Source organism: Balaenoptera ricei, chromosome 20 (assembly GCF_028023285.1).
Source record: "Balaenoptera ricei isolate mBalRic1 chromosome 20, mBalRic1.hap2, whole genome shotgun sequence".
NCBI classification, from domain to species: Eukaryota; Metazoa; Chordata; class Mammalia; order Artiodactyla; family Balaenopteridae; genus Balaenoptera; species Balaenoptera ricei.
This window is the reverse complement of record NC_082658.1, coordinates 18,771,020-18,788,810: the sequence shown is the minus strand read 5'-3', so window position 1 is coordinate 18,788,810 and position 17,791 is coordinate 18,771,020. Positions and strand designations below refer to the sequence as shown.

The following is a 17,791-nucleotide window of genomic DNA, read 5'->3' as shown; positions in this document are numbered from 1 at the left end:
TTTAGAAGTGCTCCATGCACAGGAGCTACGGGCATGGTTTTTATAGACAAGACACCGAAGCAAAGTAGTTATTTGATTGGCTGTATCTTAAGCAGTTGCCTTATTTGGGATTGTTCTTAAGTTTCATTTTCTCAGATTCCAGTGCATTTACGCTGGCTTAGGTTTTGGTTTGCAACCTGGGCTACCAAGGCATTAGAGCCACCTCAGACAATTAAACCCTAATTGCCTCCTTGTTTAATTACCTTAACAGTAAGTGGTCATGCTTCTAGGAATTTATCCGTTCCCTGTAGGTTGTCCATTTTATTGGGGTATAATTGTTCATGGTAGTCTCTTATGGTACTTTATATTTCTGTGGTATCAGTTGTAATGTCTCCTCTTTTATTTACAATTTTTTTCTTTTTTTTTCGTTTACAATTTTATTTGAGTCCTCTCTTTTCCCTTGGTTAGTCTAGCTATAGGTTTGTCAATTTTGTTTATCTTTTTAAAGAACCAAGTGTTAGTTTCATTAATCTTTTATATTAGTTTCCTTTCTCCATTTCAATTATTTCTGCTCTAATCTTTATTATTGCTTTTTGCTGACTTTGGGCTTAGTTTGTTCTTTTTCTAGTTCCTTGAGGTGAAATGTTGGTTGTTTATTTGGGATCTTTCTTTTTTCTTAATGTAGGCATTTATAGCTATAAACATTCTCTTAAAACTGTTTTTGCTGCATCCCATAAGTTTTGGTTTGTTGTGTTTCCATTTTTGTTTGTCTCACGATATGTTTTGATTTCCCTTTTGATTTCTTCTTTGATCTATTGGTTGTTCAGTAGTGTGTTGATTGATTTCCACATATTTGTAAATTTTCCAATTTTCCTTCTGTTACTGATTTCTAGTTTCATGCCTGTGATATTGTGATTTATAACACTTATATATTTTGGTCTTCGTTCTTGATTCCTGACTCACAACTCCCAAAAACCCTTGTAATTTCCTAAGTGAGCAGTGGGAACATCTTTTGTTCTCAGTTCAAAGCCATAAAGGTGAAATGGGTGTCTTTTTATTTACAACAAGCCCCTTTCAACCACACCTGAGTTTGTTAATAAGGTGAATTTTTGAAGGCCCCTAGGTAACTGAATGATGGAGACCAGTTGCCAGGGGAGCCAACTATGATTAGAGGGTTGGAACTTTCAGTTCCACTCCCCATTTCCCCTTTCCCCACCTCTGGGGAGGAGAGAGGAGCTGAAGGTTAAAGCAGTCACCAATGACCTGTGGTATAATCAATTATGTCTATGTATTGGAGCCTCCATTAAAAAAACCCAAAAGGATGAGGTTCAGAGATCTTCCATGTTGGTAGCATCTGCATGCCAGAGGGGTGGTGCACCCCAGTTCTTATGGCAACAGAAGCTCCTGCACTCAGGACCCTTCCAGACCTCACCCTGTGTTACCTCTTTATCTGGCTGTTCATCTGAATCCTTTAAATAAGCTGAGAGGGCTTCCGTGGCGGCACAGTGGTTAAGAATCCGCCTGCCAATGCAGGGGACATGGGTTCGAGCCCTGGTCCAGGAAGATCCCACATGCCGCGGAGCAACTAAGCCTGTGCGCCACAACTACTGAGCCTGTGCTCTACAGCCCGCGAGCCAGAAATGCTGAACCCCTGAGCCTGTAGCCTGAGGACGAAGAGTAGACCTGCTCACCGCAACTAGAGAAAGCCCGCACGCGGCAACAAAGACCCAGCGTGGCAAAAAATAAATAAAAAGTAAATTAAGTAAATTAAAAAAAAAAAGTTGAGAGGCATAAGTTAATGTTTCTCTGAGTTCTGTGTACCACTTCTAGCAAATTAACTGAACCTGAGAAGTGGGTTGCAGGAACCTTCAATTTATAGCCAGTTGGTCAGAAGCACAAAGTAACACCCTGGACTTGCAGTTGGTGTCTGAAGTGGGGGACACTTGTGGGACTGGGCCTTTAACCTGTGAGATCTGATGCTATCTCCTGGTAGATAGTGTCAGAATTGAGTTAAATTTGTAGGACATCCATTCAGTGTCTGCTAAGAAATTGGATATTGCTTGGGTGTTGGAAAACACACGTCTGAATACCATTGTGATCAGGAAAGATACTTGATATGGTTTCTGTCTTACTGATCTTGTTGAAATTTGTTTTGTGGCCTAACATATGTTCTGTCTTGGAGAATGTTCTGTGTATGCTTGAGAAGAATGTGTATTTTGCTGCCATTGGATGGACTGTTCTGTGTATGTTTATTAGATTCATTTAGTCTGTGACGTTAAAATCTTCTGTTTCCTTATTTTTTTTTTTTAATTTAATTTTATTTATTTATTTATTTATTTATTTATTTATTTATGGCTGTGTTGGGTCTTCGTTTCTGTGCGAGGGCTTTCTCTAGTTGCGGCAAGTGGGGGCCACTCTTCATCGCGGTGCGCGGGCCTCTCACTGTCGCGGCCTCTCTTGTTGCGGAGCACAGGCTCCAGACGCGCAGGCTCAGCAATTGTGGCTCACGGGCCTAGTCGCTCCGCGGCATGTGGGATCTTCCCAGACCAGGGCTCGAACCCGTGTCCCCTGCATTGGCAGGCAGATTCTCAACCACTGCGCCACCAGGGAAGCCCCTATTTCCTTATTAATTCTCTGGAAGATCTATCTGTTATTGAGAGTGAGGTATTAAAATCCCCTGCTACTATTGTATTGCTGTTCGTTTCTCCTTTTAGTTCTGTTATATTTGCTTTATATATTTAGGTGCTCCAGTGTTGGGTGCATAAATATTTACACTTGTTGTATCTTCTTGATGAATCGACCCCGTTTATCATTATATAATGATCTTCTTTGATTCTTGGTTTCTTTATTTCTGTCTTCCTTTAGTGGAACCAAGCTTAATGTCATCTAGTTAAAGCTCCTTCTCAATGGAAGAATCTACTCTATGACATCGCTGATATTGGAGAGACTGGCTGACCAGTAATGGGGAGAGCTCACAGCTTTACACATTTATTTAAGCCAAATCTGTCTTAAACACATTGTCTCCACTTCTCCTAGGTTGGTTATCTTGAACAGTATAGAGCTACTTGATTGTAAAGGACAATTCTTCAGCTATTCGATAGCAGCTATAATGTTCTTCCATTGAACATTTTGAGTATTCCTCTTATCTTTACCATTTTCCACAAAACTTAGCTTTAGAACCTCTCAATATCCTGGGATGCATTTTCTAAATGATATTTAGTTGATTTCCTTTCTCAAATGTGACGTTAGAGTTATTGACAACCACTCAGAATATACAGTAGTTTTGTCCCTTGGTCTGGTCTGCTTTCCATTAATGTATCCTAAGATTATAGTTTTTCTTTTCTTTTAAAATTTGTTACAGGAAGTCACATAAGTAACTCATGATAAACTAAAACTCCCTGGTTTTTGTGAAACTAGGTTTCTAGTTTCATATTTATATAACTGGTAATTGCTTAATTTTAGTGAGAGATTTTTTAAAAATTTGCCCTGTTTAGTTTCCTCATTTTTAAAAATTAATTTATTTATTTATTCATTTTTGGCTGTGTTGGGTCTTCGTTGCTGTGTGCGGGCTTTCTCTAGTTGCGGTGAGCGAGGGCTACTCTTCATTGTGGTGCGCGGGATTCTCATTGCGGTGGCTTCTCTTGTTGCGGAGCACGGGCTCTAGGTGCACGGGCTTCAGTAGTTGTTGCTTGTGGGCTCTAGTGTGCAGACTTAGTAGTTGTGGCACACAGGCTTAGTTGCTCCGTGGCATGTGGGATCTTCCCGGACCAGGGCTCGAACCCATGTCCCCTGCATTGGCAGGCAGATTCTTAACCACTGCGCCACCAGGGAAGTCCCTAGTTTCCTCTTGATACTGTCCTTTTGAAATCATGTTGAACCCTGATTCTGTTATCCAAGGTTATTATTTATCCTAATGAGTTTCATGGTATACAGAAGTTTAGTAAGTATGTTTATGACTTTATTCAAAATATCTAAAACTATTGCATGGGTATTTTGGTTAAACATGGGAGTTTGACTTAATACATTTATTTCCTTTCTTTTCAAATAACACTAACATTATAATAAAAGAATAAAAAGGAGTATAAGATCACAGGGACAAGAATGACAAAAAAAATTTTAGAAGATAAAAAAATTAGTAGAAAAGTGTTAAATAATTTAGCCAAGTAGAGGGAGGTACACTCTGGGTTGTCTGCAGAGACTAGCAAGCAAGTTTACAAAACCTCCAAAAAAACTCAACATTTGGTAGTAAAAAGTGAAAATACAAGAATGAGGCTTGAGATTAAAAGTAGGTAATGGTTGGAGAAAGTTTTTTTAATCCAAAATGTGTTTATTGGGATGGTTTCCCATTCATCTTGATTCTGGGGGCTTTTAGTGCTGCTTCCGTCTGAAGGAGCATCCTTCTGTAAGCCTTGCTTTTCCTCCTGTAGGCTGGCAGAGGACAGTAGAGCAGCCAACACACAGAACTACTGTTTGTGCATGGCCAAAGACAGTGGTGATTTTATAGCATCCTGAGCATTTCACATCCATGAACTAGGAATTGGGGCTCTGCACCAGGCTCTTCTTCTTGTGTTTCCTTTACTCCTCTTCTCGAGAGGGACGAAGGAGATCCTTTGAGAGAGGCATATTCTCGTGGGGAGATCGTCACCATCGGAAAGGCTGAAGAAAGTCTTAAATTAAGTGGTTGAATCCTGTGTAAACTACTACTTCCCCCTCTAGGAAACTGGGCATTTTTTTCTTCAAGAAGATGGAGGCTGAGGGTTCTGGATCCAGGAATATCAGATGTATGAAAAGGATAGGGATATGGAGCCAAACAGTGAACTTACAATAGCTTCTTAATGCCATGAAAAGGAGTGGACAGCCAAGGATAACCTGATAGTTGAGGAAAGCCTCCAAAGTGAGAGGCCAAACAAACACATAAAAGAAACAAGGTAGAGAGCAGAGGGGAAGAAACTGCGGGTAGGGCAGAGGGGAAGAGGTATTAATCTCTAAGAAATGAAATGTTGCATCTTCAAAAAACAGAATGCTCTTTTGAAACTCTTTCAATAAATAAGAAATAACTCTTGGAAATAAAAAATGATACCCCCCCCCAAAAAAAAAACATTAGTGGAAAGATTGGAAGTAAAGTTGAAGCAATTTCCTAGGAATTAGAAAGAACATATTAAATGAGGAAAATAGGAGACAAATAATTTTAAAAATTAAAGATAGACCAGGAGGTCCAATATTTGACTAATAGGAATTTGAGCATGAGAGGACAGAGAAAGTAGTGGGAGATGATACCAACAGATTTCCAAAGCATTTTCCAAACTGAATCATAGAATTGCAAGTTGAAAGATATGATAGAATAATAAAAAAGACACAGACCAAGAGGACTGATTATGAAATTTCAGTAAACTGGGGATACAGAGGCTGTACTAAAAGCTTCCAGCAAGAGTAGCTAGAGGTTACATTCAAAGGACGAATCAGAATAGCATTACATATCACAGTAGTAACATAGGAAGACAGAAATGCATTAAGCAGTATCTTCAGATATCTTCAGTGGAAAGGATTTCCAACCTATAATTTTATTCTCAGCCATATTATCAGTCAAATGTGAGTCTAGGATAAAGATATTTTTAGACATGCAAGTGACCAGAATTTCAGTTCTCATGAGCCTTTTTTCCCCCGTAAGTTACTAGTGAATGTACTCTTAAATAGGAAGGGAAAAGAAATCGGGTCCAAGACTCAGAATTCAGTCAAAGAGAAGAGCCAAGGGAGAGCCCAAGGTGACAACTCTGTACCTAGTCTAGAGAGTTCCACCACAGAGGGAAGCAGAAGAAAGAATAAAGTGTTCTGGGAAGGTATGGCTCTGGGAAAAAACAATATCTGATGTGTTTGAGCATATGGAAAGTATTGATAGACATGTGACAGATGCTGGAGCATTTGAGGAAAAGTTAAAAATATATAGAAAGTAGAAAAAATGAGGTTGTCATTAATTTGTAGGGAGAAAGAGTGCATGGTCCTATTGTTCTGCTTGGCTCAGCACTCAGTAGTATCTGTCCAGTATTACATTCACACTCACTCTTTATTTAAACAAAGATTGTCATAAAATTATGTAGGGTATGGAGGCCAGAGGTAGAGGTTGAAACTAAATACTTACATTCCTTGGCAGTATGTCGATAGGTAATATCTAAATTTGATAAATCAAGCATATTTAGAAAAACAGAGGTAAATATCAAAAGAACCCCCTGGAAGATTCGATAGGGTATAAGGGTAGGGCGGACCCTACTGTTTTTCCAATGTCCTTTTGTCTTGGTTGACTTTTTATATAAAAATTCAGTTAAGTTATATGGTATATTATAGAGACCTCTTTCTAGATATATATATATATCAATTAATAACAGCCAAATATTTAGCTATATCATGCATCCTTTGTTTAGCTGTCTTGTTCACAATGGCACCACTGTCTTATTCATATCATGGCCTAGGAAGTCTAATAGATTTCCTTTGTCTATTAATTTGGTATCACTTTTCCTTAATGACTTTCTTACAAAGTTATTTCTTCCCTTCCTTTTTAAAGAATCTGTGTTCTGATTTAACATATTGTTTCTTTTGCTTCCTTTTAAATCTAAAATATAATTTCTGGCATGCAGTTAGGGTATCTAGGGTACTGTGTACTTTGTTTCTTACATTATCTAAAACAGGGGAATGCTTTTTCTACAAATAAGTAGCATGGCTGTATTAAAATACCATTGCTTTGGAAATATTGCCATAGCAGTAAGATGATTTAGAATGTGTGTTTGTGAGTGAGTTGTAAAATTACTATCTGACATATGTCTTGGAAAATTCCACAGATTCTGCCAGTTTTCAGTGTCTGGCACATCGACTAGAATTTGTACATGAGGAAGTCAAACCCTGCTTTCCTCTGATTTACCACCCCCTCTGGCATTTTGGAATATGAGATTCAGTTAAATGCTTGCTAATCCTGAGTCAGATCCCATCATGGCCTTGTTGTATCTACTAGTAGTTCTTTTGTGTGTATATAGTGTGGTGGAGCTGGGGTAAGTGGAGGAGAAAAGGGGAGGACATGTAATTATATTGCCACCTTGACTTTAAAATTCTTTCCTTTCACCTCATAACTTCAAAAGAAATTTTCAGTAGGGCATGGAAGATTTCCAGGATTGAGCAGTACCCAAAATGAGTTCCAGTCATATCCAGTAGTTCATCAAAGTTCATGGAGTCATCGGTGCTCTGGAATGTTGCTGTGGATAGTTAAAACTGATTAAGTGGAAGAAATTCTCAACAGAAAACAGAATAAAAGTGTATACTTATTTTAGACTGAGAGCAATGAATTGGTAGTGGATATTGATTTCGGTTAAAGAAACAGAAGTCAGGATAAAAGAAAGCTTGTAATATTGAGTCAGATATTAGAAAGTGTCCATAGCAGAAAGTTTGATCTATTAAGTAATGTATCTGTTTTCTAAATGTATCCCTTCCTTGGTGTTTTTATCTAGGGATTTCTTTCTTAAGATAAATTTAGTCATGAGATGGTAATGCACTGACAGCAGTTTGCTTCTAAAAAGCAATTCTGTTTCTACTAGGGACAAGATGTTGGGTGGAGGAATTACAAACTTACTTTGTTTTAGGTTTATTTAGCCATACAAAAATGTTTTTCCTCTTAGATTTTGGCAAGAACACTAACCAGTTGGAAAAACATCTGGTGTTGGTTGAGTGAGGAGGGAATGGCATAATCAGTAAAAACTACTTATAGGAAAAAATCGTTTTAAAAAAATCTCTGCAGCTTCAACTCTGGATTTCTTTATGACGGTTCATTCTTAATCTCTCTCAGAAATTTTCTTCCCACCAAAAGATTTTACCTATGTTGGGCTACTTCAGTATGTCTCAGATTTTATTCATATCTATGAAATTTAGATCACGAGTCATAAACTTTTAAAATGTGTAGAATGTGTTTTCATAGCTTTTGCTGTCTAACAACCGCTCTAAAACTTAGTGGCTTGAAACAATTATTCGGTCTGGCAGTTCTTCTTCTAGTCACCCAAAAAGGTCGCCCGTGAGGCTGCAGTCCTCTGGTGGCTTGACTGGGGCTTGAGTGTCTAAGATGGCCTCATTTACAGTCTGAGACCTTGGTGTCACTGTCAGCTGGTACTCTTTTTCCACAAGGCCTGTCATCATTCACAGGTTTAGCCTGGGCTTTCTTAACATGGTGGCAGGAGTGTTTCAAGAAGGTAAAGTTTTGGTTAAGGCTTAGCTTGGAAATTGCAGTGTTATTTTCACCACATTCTTTTGGTCAGATCAAGTCATCATGTGAACTCAAATGCAGAGGGTGGGAAAACAGACTCCACCTATTGAAGGGAGGTGCAGCAAAAGCCCATTGCAAAAGGGTATTGTAGCAAGGAGATAAGATTCTTCGGAGGCCCTTATTATAAGGTTCTACCACGGTCTGCCCTCTGGCTCCAATGATTTGCATTCTTGTCGCATGCAAATCATTCCCTCCCAAGACCTCGAAAGTCTTATATCCAAAAACAACCTGTATAAATACACAAATAAATAATGGTGAAAACCTGTAACTTGTTATCTGCATTTGATTTAGAGGTAGATGAGGGTCCTCACCTGCAGTTCCTCTTGATCCAGAGACCTATGAACTAAAAAGAAAAGTTATCTGCCGCATACACTCAACATATACTGTTATTCACAGAGATAGAATAACGGCAATATACATTCACCCTAAAAAGGGGGAGTAACAGGAGGCATATAGCGTATATCAATTCTGAAATATAGCAGGCGCATTGTCAAGGTCACCTGCTCCAGGTGAAATGGAACAGGACCCTATGGTCCTTCCCCCCCATGTCCTCCGCCTCCTTTTGTCTGTAGAAAAACTTTAGCTAAAGAGTTTAATCAGAGAATTGAGAAAATGCAGAAACAAAGGAAAACAGTCAAACAAGACCAAATATTAATAGTTCAGTTATTAAACAAATTCAAGGACCTTTAGTTCCTCCTCATGGGCTGTAGATAATATTCTATGTCCTTTGAGCTGTTCTGTAGATATTGAAACCCCCACCAGGTGGAAGAAGTTTACTACATGATGACCAGACTGTAGCCATGACATGAGCTGCCACAATTCTGAGAACTGGCCTCAAGGAAATGGGAACAAACCGACCCTGGAACTGAAGATTAACTGTACTTAAAATCAGGATGACGCTGATCAGACCACCGCATGACCAATTTCAAGACGACTGTCAGAGCTGACTATTTGGTTCCTGCATGTAGCCCCCTACCTCCGCCTATACACGCCTGAAACTCCCCTTTAAAAGCTCTTGCCCACTGATTGTCAGTGAGGAGTTGGCCTTTGGGCATGAGTCCACCCTCTCCCCTGGTTGCCGGCCTCTGAAATCAAATTTTACTTTCCACCAACCTTGCCTCTCAAGTATTGGCTTTCGAGCGGCAAGCAGCTGGACCCTACTTTTGGTAACACAGAAGCAGGCAACGTGCCTTGATTGGGGCCCAGTTCTGCTTCCTGGGAATGGTTCCCTAATCCATTGTTCTCTGTGATTCTTGGTACTGCGTTATGAGCTCTTAACACTGCTTTCTGAGAGGTCTCTCCTTTTACATAAGAAATATCTTATGAAGCTAAGTAGCTTTCTCAGGGTACTTCCTCCCTATAGAAAGTTGGGAACCCAGAGGCCTTTTTTCATTTTAAATAGTTTCTGTCCCTTGTTGTACCCAGCAGGTACAACTTCCTTTAAAATTTCTGAAATTTTCTGTGAATCTGGTTTGTGTTATTCCATGTCCCCAAAGCTACATCATTATAACTCTTTTAAAGACAGACCTCTCTGACTTTGGTTGTGTCTATCTGCTGTGACATAAATTCCCTTTAGCTTCTTAGAGGCCATTATGTCTAGTTGAGAGAGTCAGCTAGGTGTGGCTTTAAAAGTTTCTGAATTAAAAGACAATTGTATATGGACTTCCCTGGTGGCATAGTGGTTAAGAATCTGCCTGCCAGTGCAGGGGACACAGGTTCGAGCCCTGGTCCGGGAAGATCCCACATGCCCCGCGGAGCAGCTAAGCCTGTGCGCCACAACTACTGAAGCCCGCACGCCTAGAGCCCGCGAGCCACAAGAGAAGCCACCACCATGAGAAGCCCATGCAACCAAGAGTAGCCCCCGCTCGCCACAACTAGAGAAAGCCCACGTGCAGCAACAACGACCCAACGCAGCCAAAAAATAAATAAGAATTAAAAATAAATAAATTAAAATTTAAAAAAAAGACAATTGTATAACCTTTGGTTAGACAGAGTTCACATATATGATATTCAAAAGCATGATGTGTTAAAAACAAGGATAAATTAGACTATATCAAAATTAAAAATATTTATTCTTCAAAAGACACCATTAAGAAATAGAAGTCACGACACACAGAATGGGAGAAAATATTTGCAAGTCACAGAGTAGATAATGAATGTGTATTCAAAATATATAAAGAGCCCTAAATCTCAATAGTAAGAAGATAAACAACTCAAAAGGGAAAATGATTTGAATATACATTTCACCAAAGAAGTCTTTTGAATGGCTGAAAAGCACATGAAAAGATGCTCAACAGCATTAGTAATTAGGGAAGTGCAAATTGAAACCACAATGAGATACCACCCCATTAGACTGACTGAAATAAAAAAGACAACAGCAAGGAACGGTAAGATAGAGACAGACTGGAAACCTTGTACATTGCTGGTGGGAATGTAAAATGGTGCAGCTACTCTGGAAAACAATTTAAAAGTTTTAAATAAACTTAACCATGTGATACAACCCAGAAAATCTCCACCTTAGAATTTATCCAAGAGAAATGAGAACATATTTCAACCCAAAGACTTGTATGAGAATGATCATAGCAGCATTATTCATAATAGTAAAAAAAATTGTAACAATCCAAATGTCTGTCCACTAGGAATGAATAAACAAAATATAGAATTCCATACACTGGAATACTATTCAACAATAAAAAAGAATGAACTACTGGTACATGCTATAACATAGGTGAACTTAAAAAACATGCAGAATAAAAAAAGTCAGATGCAAAAGATGACATATTTTATGATTCCATTTTTTAAAAATGCCCAGAAGGGAAAATCTACAGAGACAGAAGGAAGATTAGTGGTTGCTTGAGGTTGGGGATCAGCACAGGGATTGATTGCAAATGGGCATAAAGGATATTTTTGGGGTGATGGAAATTCATCAAAACTGAATCGTAGTGATGGTTACACAACTTTATAAATTTACTAAAAATTATTGAAGTGTACACTTAAAACCAGTGACTTTTATGATATTTGCATTATGCCATAATAAAGCTGCTAAAAATGCTGTTTACAGATGAAATCCCATGATGGTGAAAACTTAGGAATTATTATAACTTTTTTTTTTTAAACAAGAAATGTATCGTATCCCTTGGAATAAATGGGCCATAAGTTGAATCTTTCAAGTTTTTTCTTCAGGTATTTTAATCGTTATTTTTGTAATGTATTCAGTCTGTTGCTGTGTTGATGTCATTTGCATGTTATTTGCTGAATTTAGAGTAACATTCAGTTTATTAAATTTCTTTCTTCCTCCCCTCCCCTCCTCTTCCCTCCCCTCCCCTCCTGAGATACAAAGTGAAAAAACCATGGAAGCCTGCTGGGAATTTACAGTCAAAAAGTATTTCCTGATCTGTTTAGTAAAAATGACATTCATTGGTTGAGGAATTTCTAGGCATTGTATTGCTTACCGACGATACTGGGGTGAACTAAACAGACAAGGCCCCTTTCCTCTCAGAGCTTACAGTCTGATGTAATGGACACATCATCCTTGAGGAAGGAGTAAAGAAGGGGCACACTCTCTCTCATTAAGGACCCTCCTGATACCGCACACATCACTTTTTCTTACATCCCATTGGCCAGAACGTAATGAGAAGTAAAGTCTTCTTTCCACACAGCCATGTGCTAGCTAAAAATTGGGAATTCTGTTACTCTAGGTGAGTAGAGAGGATATGAGGGGATACTAGTATTCTATGCCAAAATACATATTAAATTTTGTATTTCTTCCATAATGCTTGAATAACATAGGTCAGACCTTTTAATTTCCGTTTTTGGAGTTGGTAGCTATACTTTAATTTAATCAGCAGGGGTCACTGTTGAGAAAGTATTTCTTTTCCTGTTTCATTTGTTCAACCCCTCTGCATTTCCCACCCAGATCCTGTATTTAAAGCCTCTTGAATTGGTTTCCTGTGTCTTTTTTGTGTGCTAAGCATTTAAATTTACTGTGTTAGTAAACTAATTCCCAAAATGTGCCAAAGATTTAAAAACTGATCAGAAAGGCTAAAATAATAGCCAAAAAAAAAGCTTCTTATTCTTCAGGAACTCTATGTTGTAATTAGAGTTTGCAACAAGTGGTTTCACAGTTACATTTCTCAGCTAGGTAATTTATAGAAAAACGATTACAGTTTTATATAAAACAACAATAAATGCTAATGTATGACAAAACAAATCACTTAATTTTTTAAAAACCTGAATATTTAAGAATGTCCTATCCCTATATGACAGGGGGGCTGTTGCAGTGTCTGTTTTTGTTTGTTTAGGGGATGATGTCCTACCTTGAAAGAAATAATCAAGAGAGAACAATGTAGTTGCTCTCATGTTCCCCCCCACAATATCCTTGTAATTTTTTGTGGATAGATTATTAAAATATATAATAATCTATCCACACATTAATATGAAACCAGATAACCTAAGAATGTCAAATGTTTGAACAGTGACTTCCTCTACAATGATTATATCTAAAACCTTCACAAATTTGTTATAATTCATTATATCCTTGATGTAATTGGATTTGACACCCTTTATATTTTGTATGAGAAACCTAGAGTTTGGATTCAGCTGAAATAGTAAGATATCTAAAACATGTATTCTATTGCTTCTGTGAAACATTTATTTTACAAACAATACCATGGGGACTTCCCTGGCACAGTGGTTAAGAATCCACCTGCCAGTGCAGGGGACATGGGTTCAACCCCTGGTCCAGGAAGATCCCACGTGCCCCGGAGCAACTAAGCCTGTGTGCCACAAGTACCGAGCCCACGTGCTGCAACTACTGAAGCCTGCGCACCTAGAGCCCTTGCTCCGCACCAAGAGAAGACACTGCAGTGAGAAGGCTGTGCACCGCAATGAAGAGTAGCCCCCACTTGTCACAACAAGAGAAAAGCCCGTGCGCAGCAACGAAGACCCAATGCAGCCAAAAAATTAAACAAACAAACAAAAAAACCCGGTGCCATGAACTGGAGCAGAAACCATTTGGGTTTCCTAGAAAACATCTAAAATTAATGTGTGTCTACCTCTAGGATTATTTTCTAAGCTCCATTGCTATGTCACTTCAAATAATAAAATATTCTGATTATGTGTTATAACTGTAATTTCTTAAGTCCTGAGATTCTCAATCTATTTTATCTGTTCCATTGGTTCTCAAATTTTAGGAAGCATCAGTATCACCTGGAGGGCTTGTTAAAATACAAATTGCCCCTCTTTCCCTCCACCACCCCTGGCATCCTGTTTCTGATGCTATAGGTCTGGAGTACAGCCCAAGAATTTGCATTTCTAACAAGGTTCTGTTTGATGCTGATGCTGTTAGTCAGGTGACCATGGTTTGTGAACCACTGATCTTTTTCTTGCAGACTTGGAGTAGGATACATATGTGCAGAAGGAATTGGAGGGAAATATAAATCTGGACAGATATCCTGTACACATGATGTTTCCCAGATACTCCCAGGACACTGTCTATTCCTTTTTTTCTTTTCTCTTTTCATATACCTCATGTTCTTACAGAGACAACAACATTTGGTCTATTTAGACTGACTTAGGGGAAAAAATTGCTGCTGGGTGTGACTTTTTTTTAAAAAAAATAAATTTATTTATTTATTTATTTTTGGCTGAGATGGGTCTTTGTTGCTGTGTGCGGGCTTTCTCTAGTTGTGGTGAGCAGGGGCTACTCTTCGTTGCGGTGCGCGGGCTTCTCATTGCGGTGGCTTCTCTTGTTGCGGAACAGGGGCTGTAGGCATGCGGGCTTCAGTAGTTGTGGCACGTGGGCTCAGTAGTTGGTGGCGCACGGGCTTAGTTGCTCCGCGGCATGTGGGATCTTCCCGGACCAGGGCTCGAACCTGTGTCTCCTGCATTGGCAGGCGGATTCTTAACCACTGCACCACCAGGGAAGCCCCTGGGTGTGATTTTTGTTCCTTTTTATATCTAGAATTGCACAAATCATGTGAACAACGCATAGCAGGTTTATATTTTTTATCAATTTAATTACCGTGTATGTTGAAGTGAGCAAAGTGCCTTGGTGGGTGAGATACGTAGCATTCAATGAAATACTTTGAATATACAAGATAAAGAGCTTAGCATTTCTAGTATAAAAATGATTATCTTTTATATTTTGTGGATTTGAGTTGGGCATAGTCTAGTATATTGGGTGCTTAGCTTAGTGATATTGTTTTATACTTACTAACTTGATTTTTCCCCAAGATCTCAAGCTTAAGATATATGTTGTGTGCTATGAAGTCCCCCAGGCAGGTCTCAATTTTGGATACATTAGCTGTCTTTGCAAGACATTGTTATTTATGTCATCAACCCTAGATTATTCAGGGTATACTTTATAACTACTTCATGCATTCTTTCCTATAAGTGTACCTGGAGAAGAATGATCTTAATGGTGTAGAGTCTTAGAAACCGTGGAATTTGAGAACTTGTTTAGGAGGAAATGTGATGGCTTCATTTTGAAAGTCTGCCTTATAGAAAAGGGATATGATTTTTTCTTAATACCTTCCATTAATGGGTAGAGAATTTAGGGAAACAGATTATTCTTTGATGTCCGGCAATTTCCAAAAACATGTAATTGTCAGGCAGCATTACTTTTATTGTAACATAGTGTGTTTGCTGCACTGAAACTTGGTAGATGATCCAACTTTCCATCAGCAAGTCCTGTAGCTTCTTTAAAAATCCTTTTGTCTAGTTTTTTTATTTTCCACTTCCACCACCCCTGTAATCTTACCTACATCATCTTTTACTTGAACTATAATTTTAATTTATTTCTAGCTTATCTCCTTGATGCCAGTCCAAAATTAGTATTTGCTTATTTCTGTGTTCTTCATTGTAGAGCAGGGGCTCCTTAAGTACCGAGATAACATCTTACTGTTTTTGTATTTCATTGCCTAGAAAAGTGCCTAATACAGCGTGTTCAATAAATGTTCATTGTATGAAGTCAAGAGGCATCCATGTAATACTTAATAGCAGGGACTGAACATATTCCTCTCAGCTTCAGTGACATGTGTATTGTTTTTAGTTGCTTTTTATTGGATATATAGGTATTTGGTTTTTTTTTTTTATGTAGCTTACTAGACAGGCTTATAGTGACGGCTCTGTTAAAAGTACCCATTGTGAGTTATTTCATTAATTTGTTAAATGATCCTGCATGTATCCAGAATGCATATGGTGGTGGTTATGAGGCATTATTACTTTTCTGCGTGATATATAAAACTTGAAAGAGAACATTTCCTATCCTAGGTTTCTGAACATCTCTGTGAACAAATAAATGTGAGTTAGATTTGGAGAATAACCTTACCTTAATGGCATTTTTAAATGGTCACGCTGTACTGATATGCAAATAAATCTTTTGTAACTCAGTTTCCTTATATGTACAATGAAGATTAAGGGTAGTATGAAGATTCAGTACACTAATACATAAAATACACTTAAAATAGCACCTGGCACATAATGTCATCCTTCTGACTGCTATTAGTTCATTTTTTTTCTAAAGACAGGGAACAAATTAAATGTCTCAGACATTTTTTAGCCTAAAGAGTTTCTGAAAATATGACTTTGGCTTATAACACCCACTGTACTTATTCACCTCTCTCCTAAGAGGATTACCTCTAAACTGTTGAGTTGAATATAATAAAATGTTAAGTGACACTTGACACAATGATTTTGTTTTTGCAGATGTTCTCAAATAGCGATGAAGCTGTAATTAATAAAAAACTTCCCAAAGAACTCCTATTACGGTAAGTCTAACTTTATGCTGGTTTTTTTTTTTGTGTGTGTATCATATTTGCCGGTTTAAAAAAATTTTAGACTTGTTGCTAATTTTCATATATGTATAGGATCTGGATTATGTAGATTTTAAAATTTATTGATTCTTTTGTTAAACAATCTTATTCTAGGGGTTACAGCCTTTTAAGAATTAAAAAGACAAGTTTTTTGACACTTTCCTCTGTTAGACTTACGAGTTTACCATCCTTATTTTTAATGTGTAGAAACTACATTTAGGATCACTTGTAACATAAAACACACAGCTCCCAATTTATATACCTCTGACTTAGGAATCACCTGGGAAGAAACAGGCATCCAGGGAAGTTATTTTCAGTGCCCATTATTTGGGCACATAATCATACCATTCTTTGTTCACTTTTGTAGAATATCATGACTGAGAAAGGCACATTCTCTTTGCAAATGTTAGAAGTTAACAAGTTACTGTGCTCGGGACATTTTTTTCTTGCTCATAGCTGCTACTGCAGTCTAGCCCATAACCAGCCCAGTCCCTGCTTCAGGATGAAAAATAATCTCTGCCCTAGTGCTGGTAAAGAGTATTCCTGGCATTCCTAAGTATTTGCATGCTGAGTCCTCCACTAGATTGCAAGATCCATGGAAGCAGGGACTAAATCCTATAAATCTTTACGTAGGACTTAACACTTTGAAGATGCTAAGAAAAAGGAACTGAATTGAACTTGGAATGGATGTTTTCTGTGAAAGCAAAACATACATATGTGCTGGTTGACTATAGTTGAAAGAACCTCCTAGACTACCCAGAGCCATTGGAAAATGTATCCTAAATATCTTGGGTATCCCTCAAATTTCAGCGAAATTTTAGCCATCTTAAAGAAAAATATTTTTAAAACAAGTTATGTTCTTCACTGTTACCATAAACTGAGTACACTAAGACACACTTATTTTCAATATTAAGCATATTTTGTACTACAGTAGTATACCTTGAGACTCAGAAAGATATATGGAAGTTATTTGACTCTTTGGTAACTGGCTGCATCCTGTTGTGGTTATATTTTTATATTTTATTAGAGTTTTTCTGTTTTGCCATGAAACTCAAATTCCTTACTGTGGCCTACAAGACCTCTCATGATATGGCAGGGGAATAACATGATCTGGTTTATATTTTTAAAGGATTAGTCTGGGTACTATGTTCCAACCAGATTGGGGGACTGGAGTGGAGAGCAACAAGAAAACTTTTAAAGAAATCCAGGCAAGAGATGAGGGTAATACAGATAACATTTTCTGTAATTATTTACACTGCGTTGCCTGCCCCGACCCTTTCTAGCTTTAGTCACTGTTTCTTTCTCTTTTCCCCTCCCTTCCCCTCCTTCCTTCCTTTTTTAGATATAAATTGACATATAATCTATTAGTTTCAGGTATACAACATAATGATTCAATATTTGTATATATTGCAAAATGGGGGCTTCCCTGGCAGTCCAGTGGTTAAGACTCCATGCTTCTACTGCAGGGGGCACGGGTTCGATCCCTGGTCGGGGAACTAAGATCCTGTATGCCACGTGGTGCAGCCAAAAAAAAAAGGATATATTGCAAAATGATCACAACAATAAATCTAGTTAATATCCATCATCACGGGACTTCCCTGGCGGTCCAGTGGTTAAGACTTCGCCTTCCAATGCAGGGGGTGTGGGTTCGATCCCTGGTCGGGGAGCTAAGATCCCGTGTGCCTCGTGGCCAAAAAAACCA

The 17,791-nt window shown here is 38.3% G+C and overlaps 2 protein-coding genes across 3 annotated transcripts in view; one reads left to right on the top strand and one right to left on the bottom strand.

The window, feature by feature from the left end:
* The window catches only part of FBXL20 (F-box and leucine rich repeat protein 20), a 114,510-nt gene that overhangs the window by 30,669 nt on the left and 66,050 nt on the right, over nt 1-17,791 (top strand). For both annotated transcript variants that reach the window (XR_009499368.1, XM_059906637.1), the window contains exon 2: nt 15,983-16,044. Coding sequence is in view for 1 of the 2 variants with exons in the window: in XM_059906637.1 (XP_059762620.1) it covers nt 15,983-16,044 (62 nt within the window). In the remaining variant the exon portion in view is untranslated. The remainder of the gene's footprint in view (nt 1-15,982; nt 16,045-17,791) is intronic.
* LOC132354985 (small ribosomal subunit protein eS27-like) lies at nt 4,299-4,517 on the bottom strand. The gene has a single exon (XM_059907139.1). It carries the CDS (start codon nt 4,504-4,506, stop codon nt 4,348-4,350), a length of 159 nt encoding a protein of 52 aa, XP_059763122.1. The 5' UTR covers nt 4,507-4,517; the 3' UTR covers nt 4,299-4,347.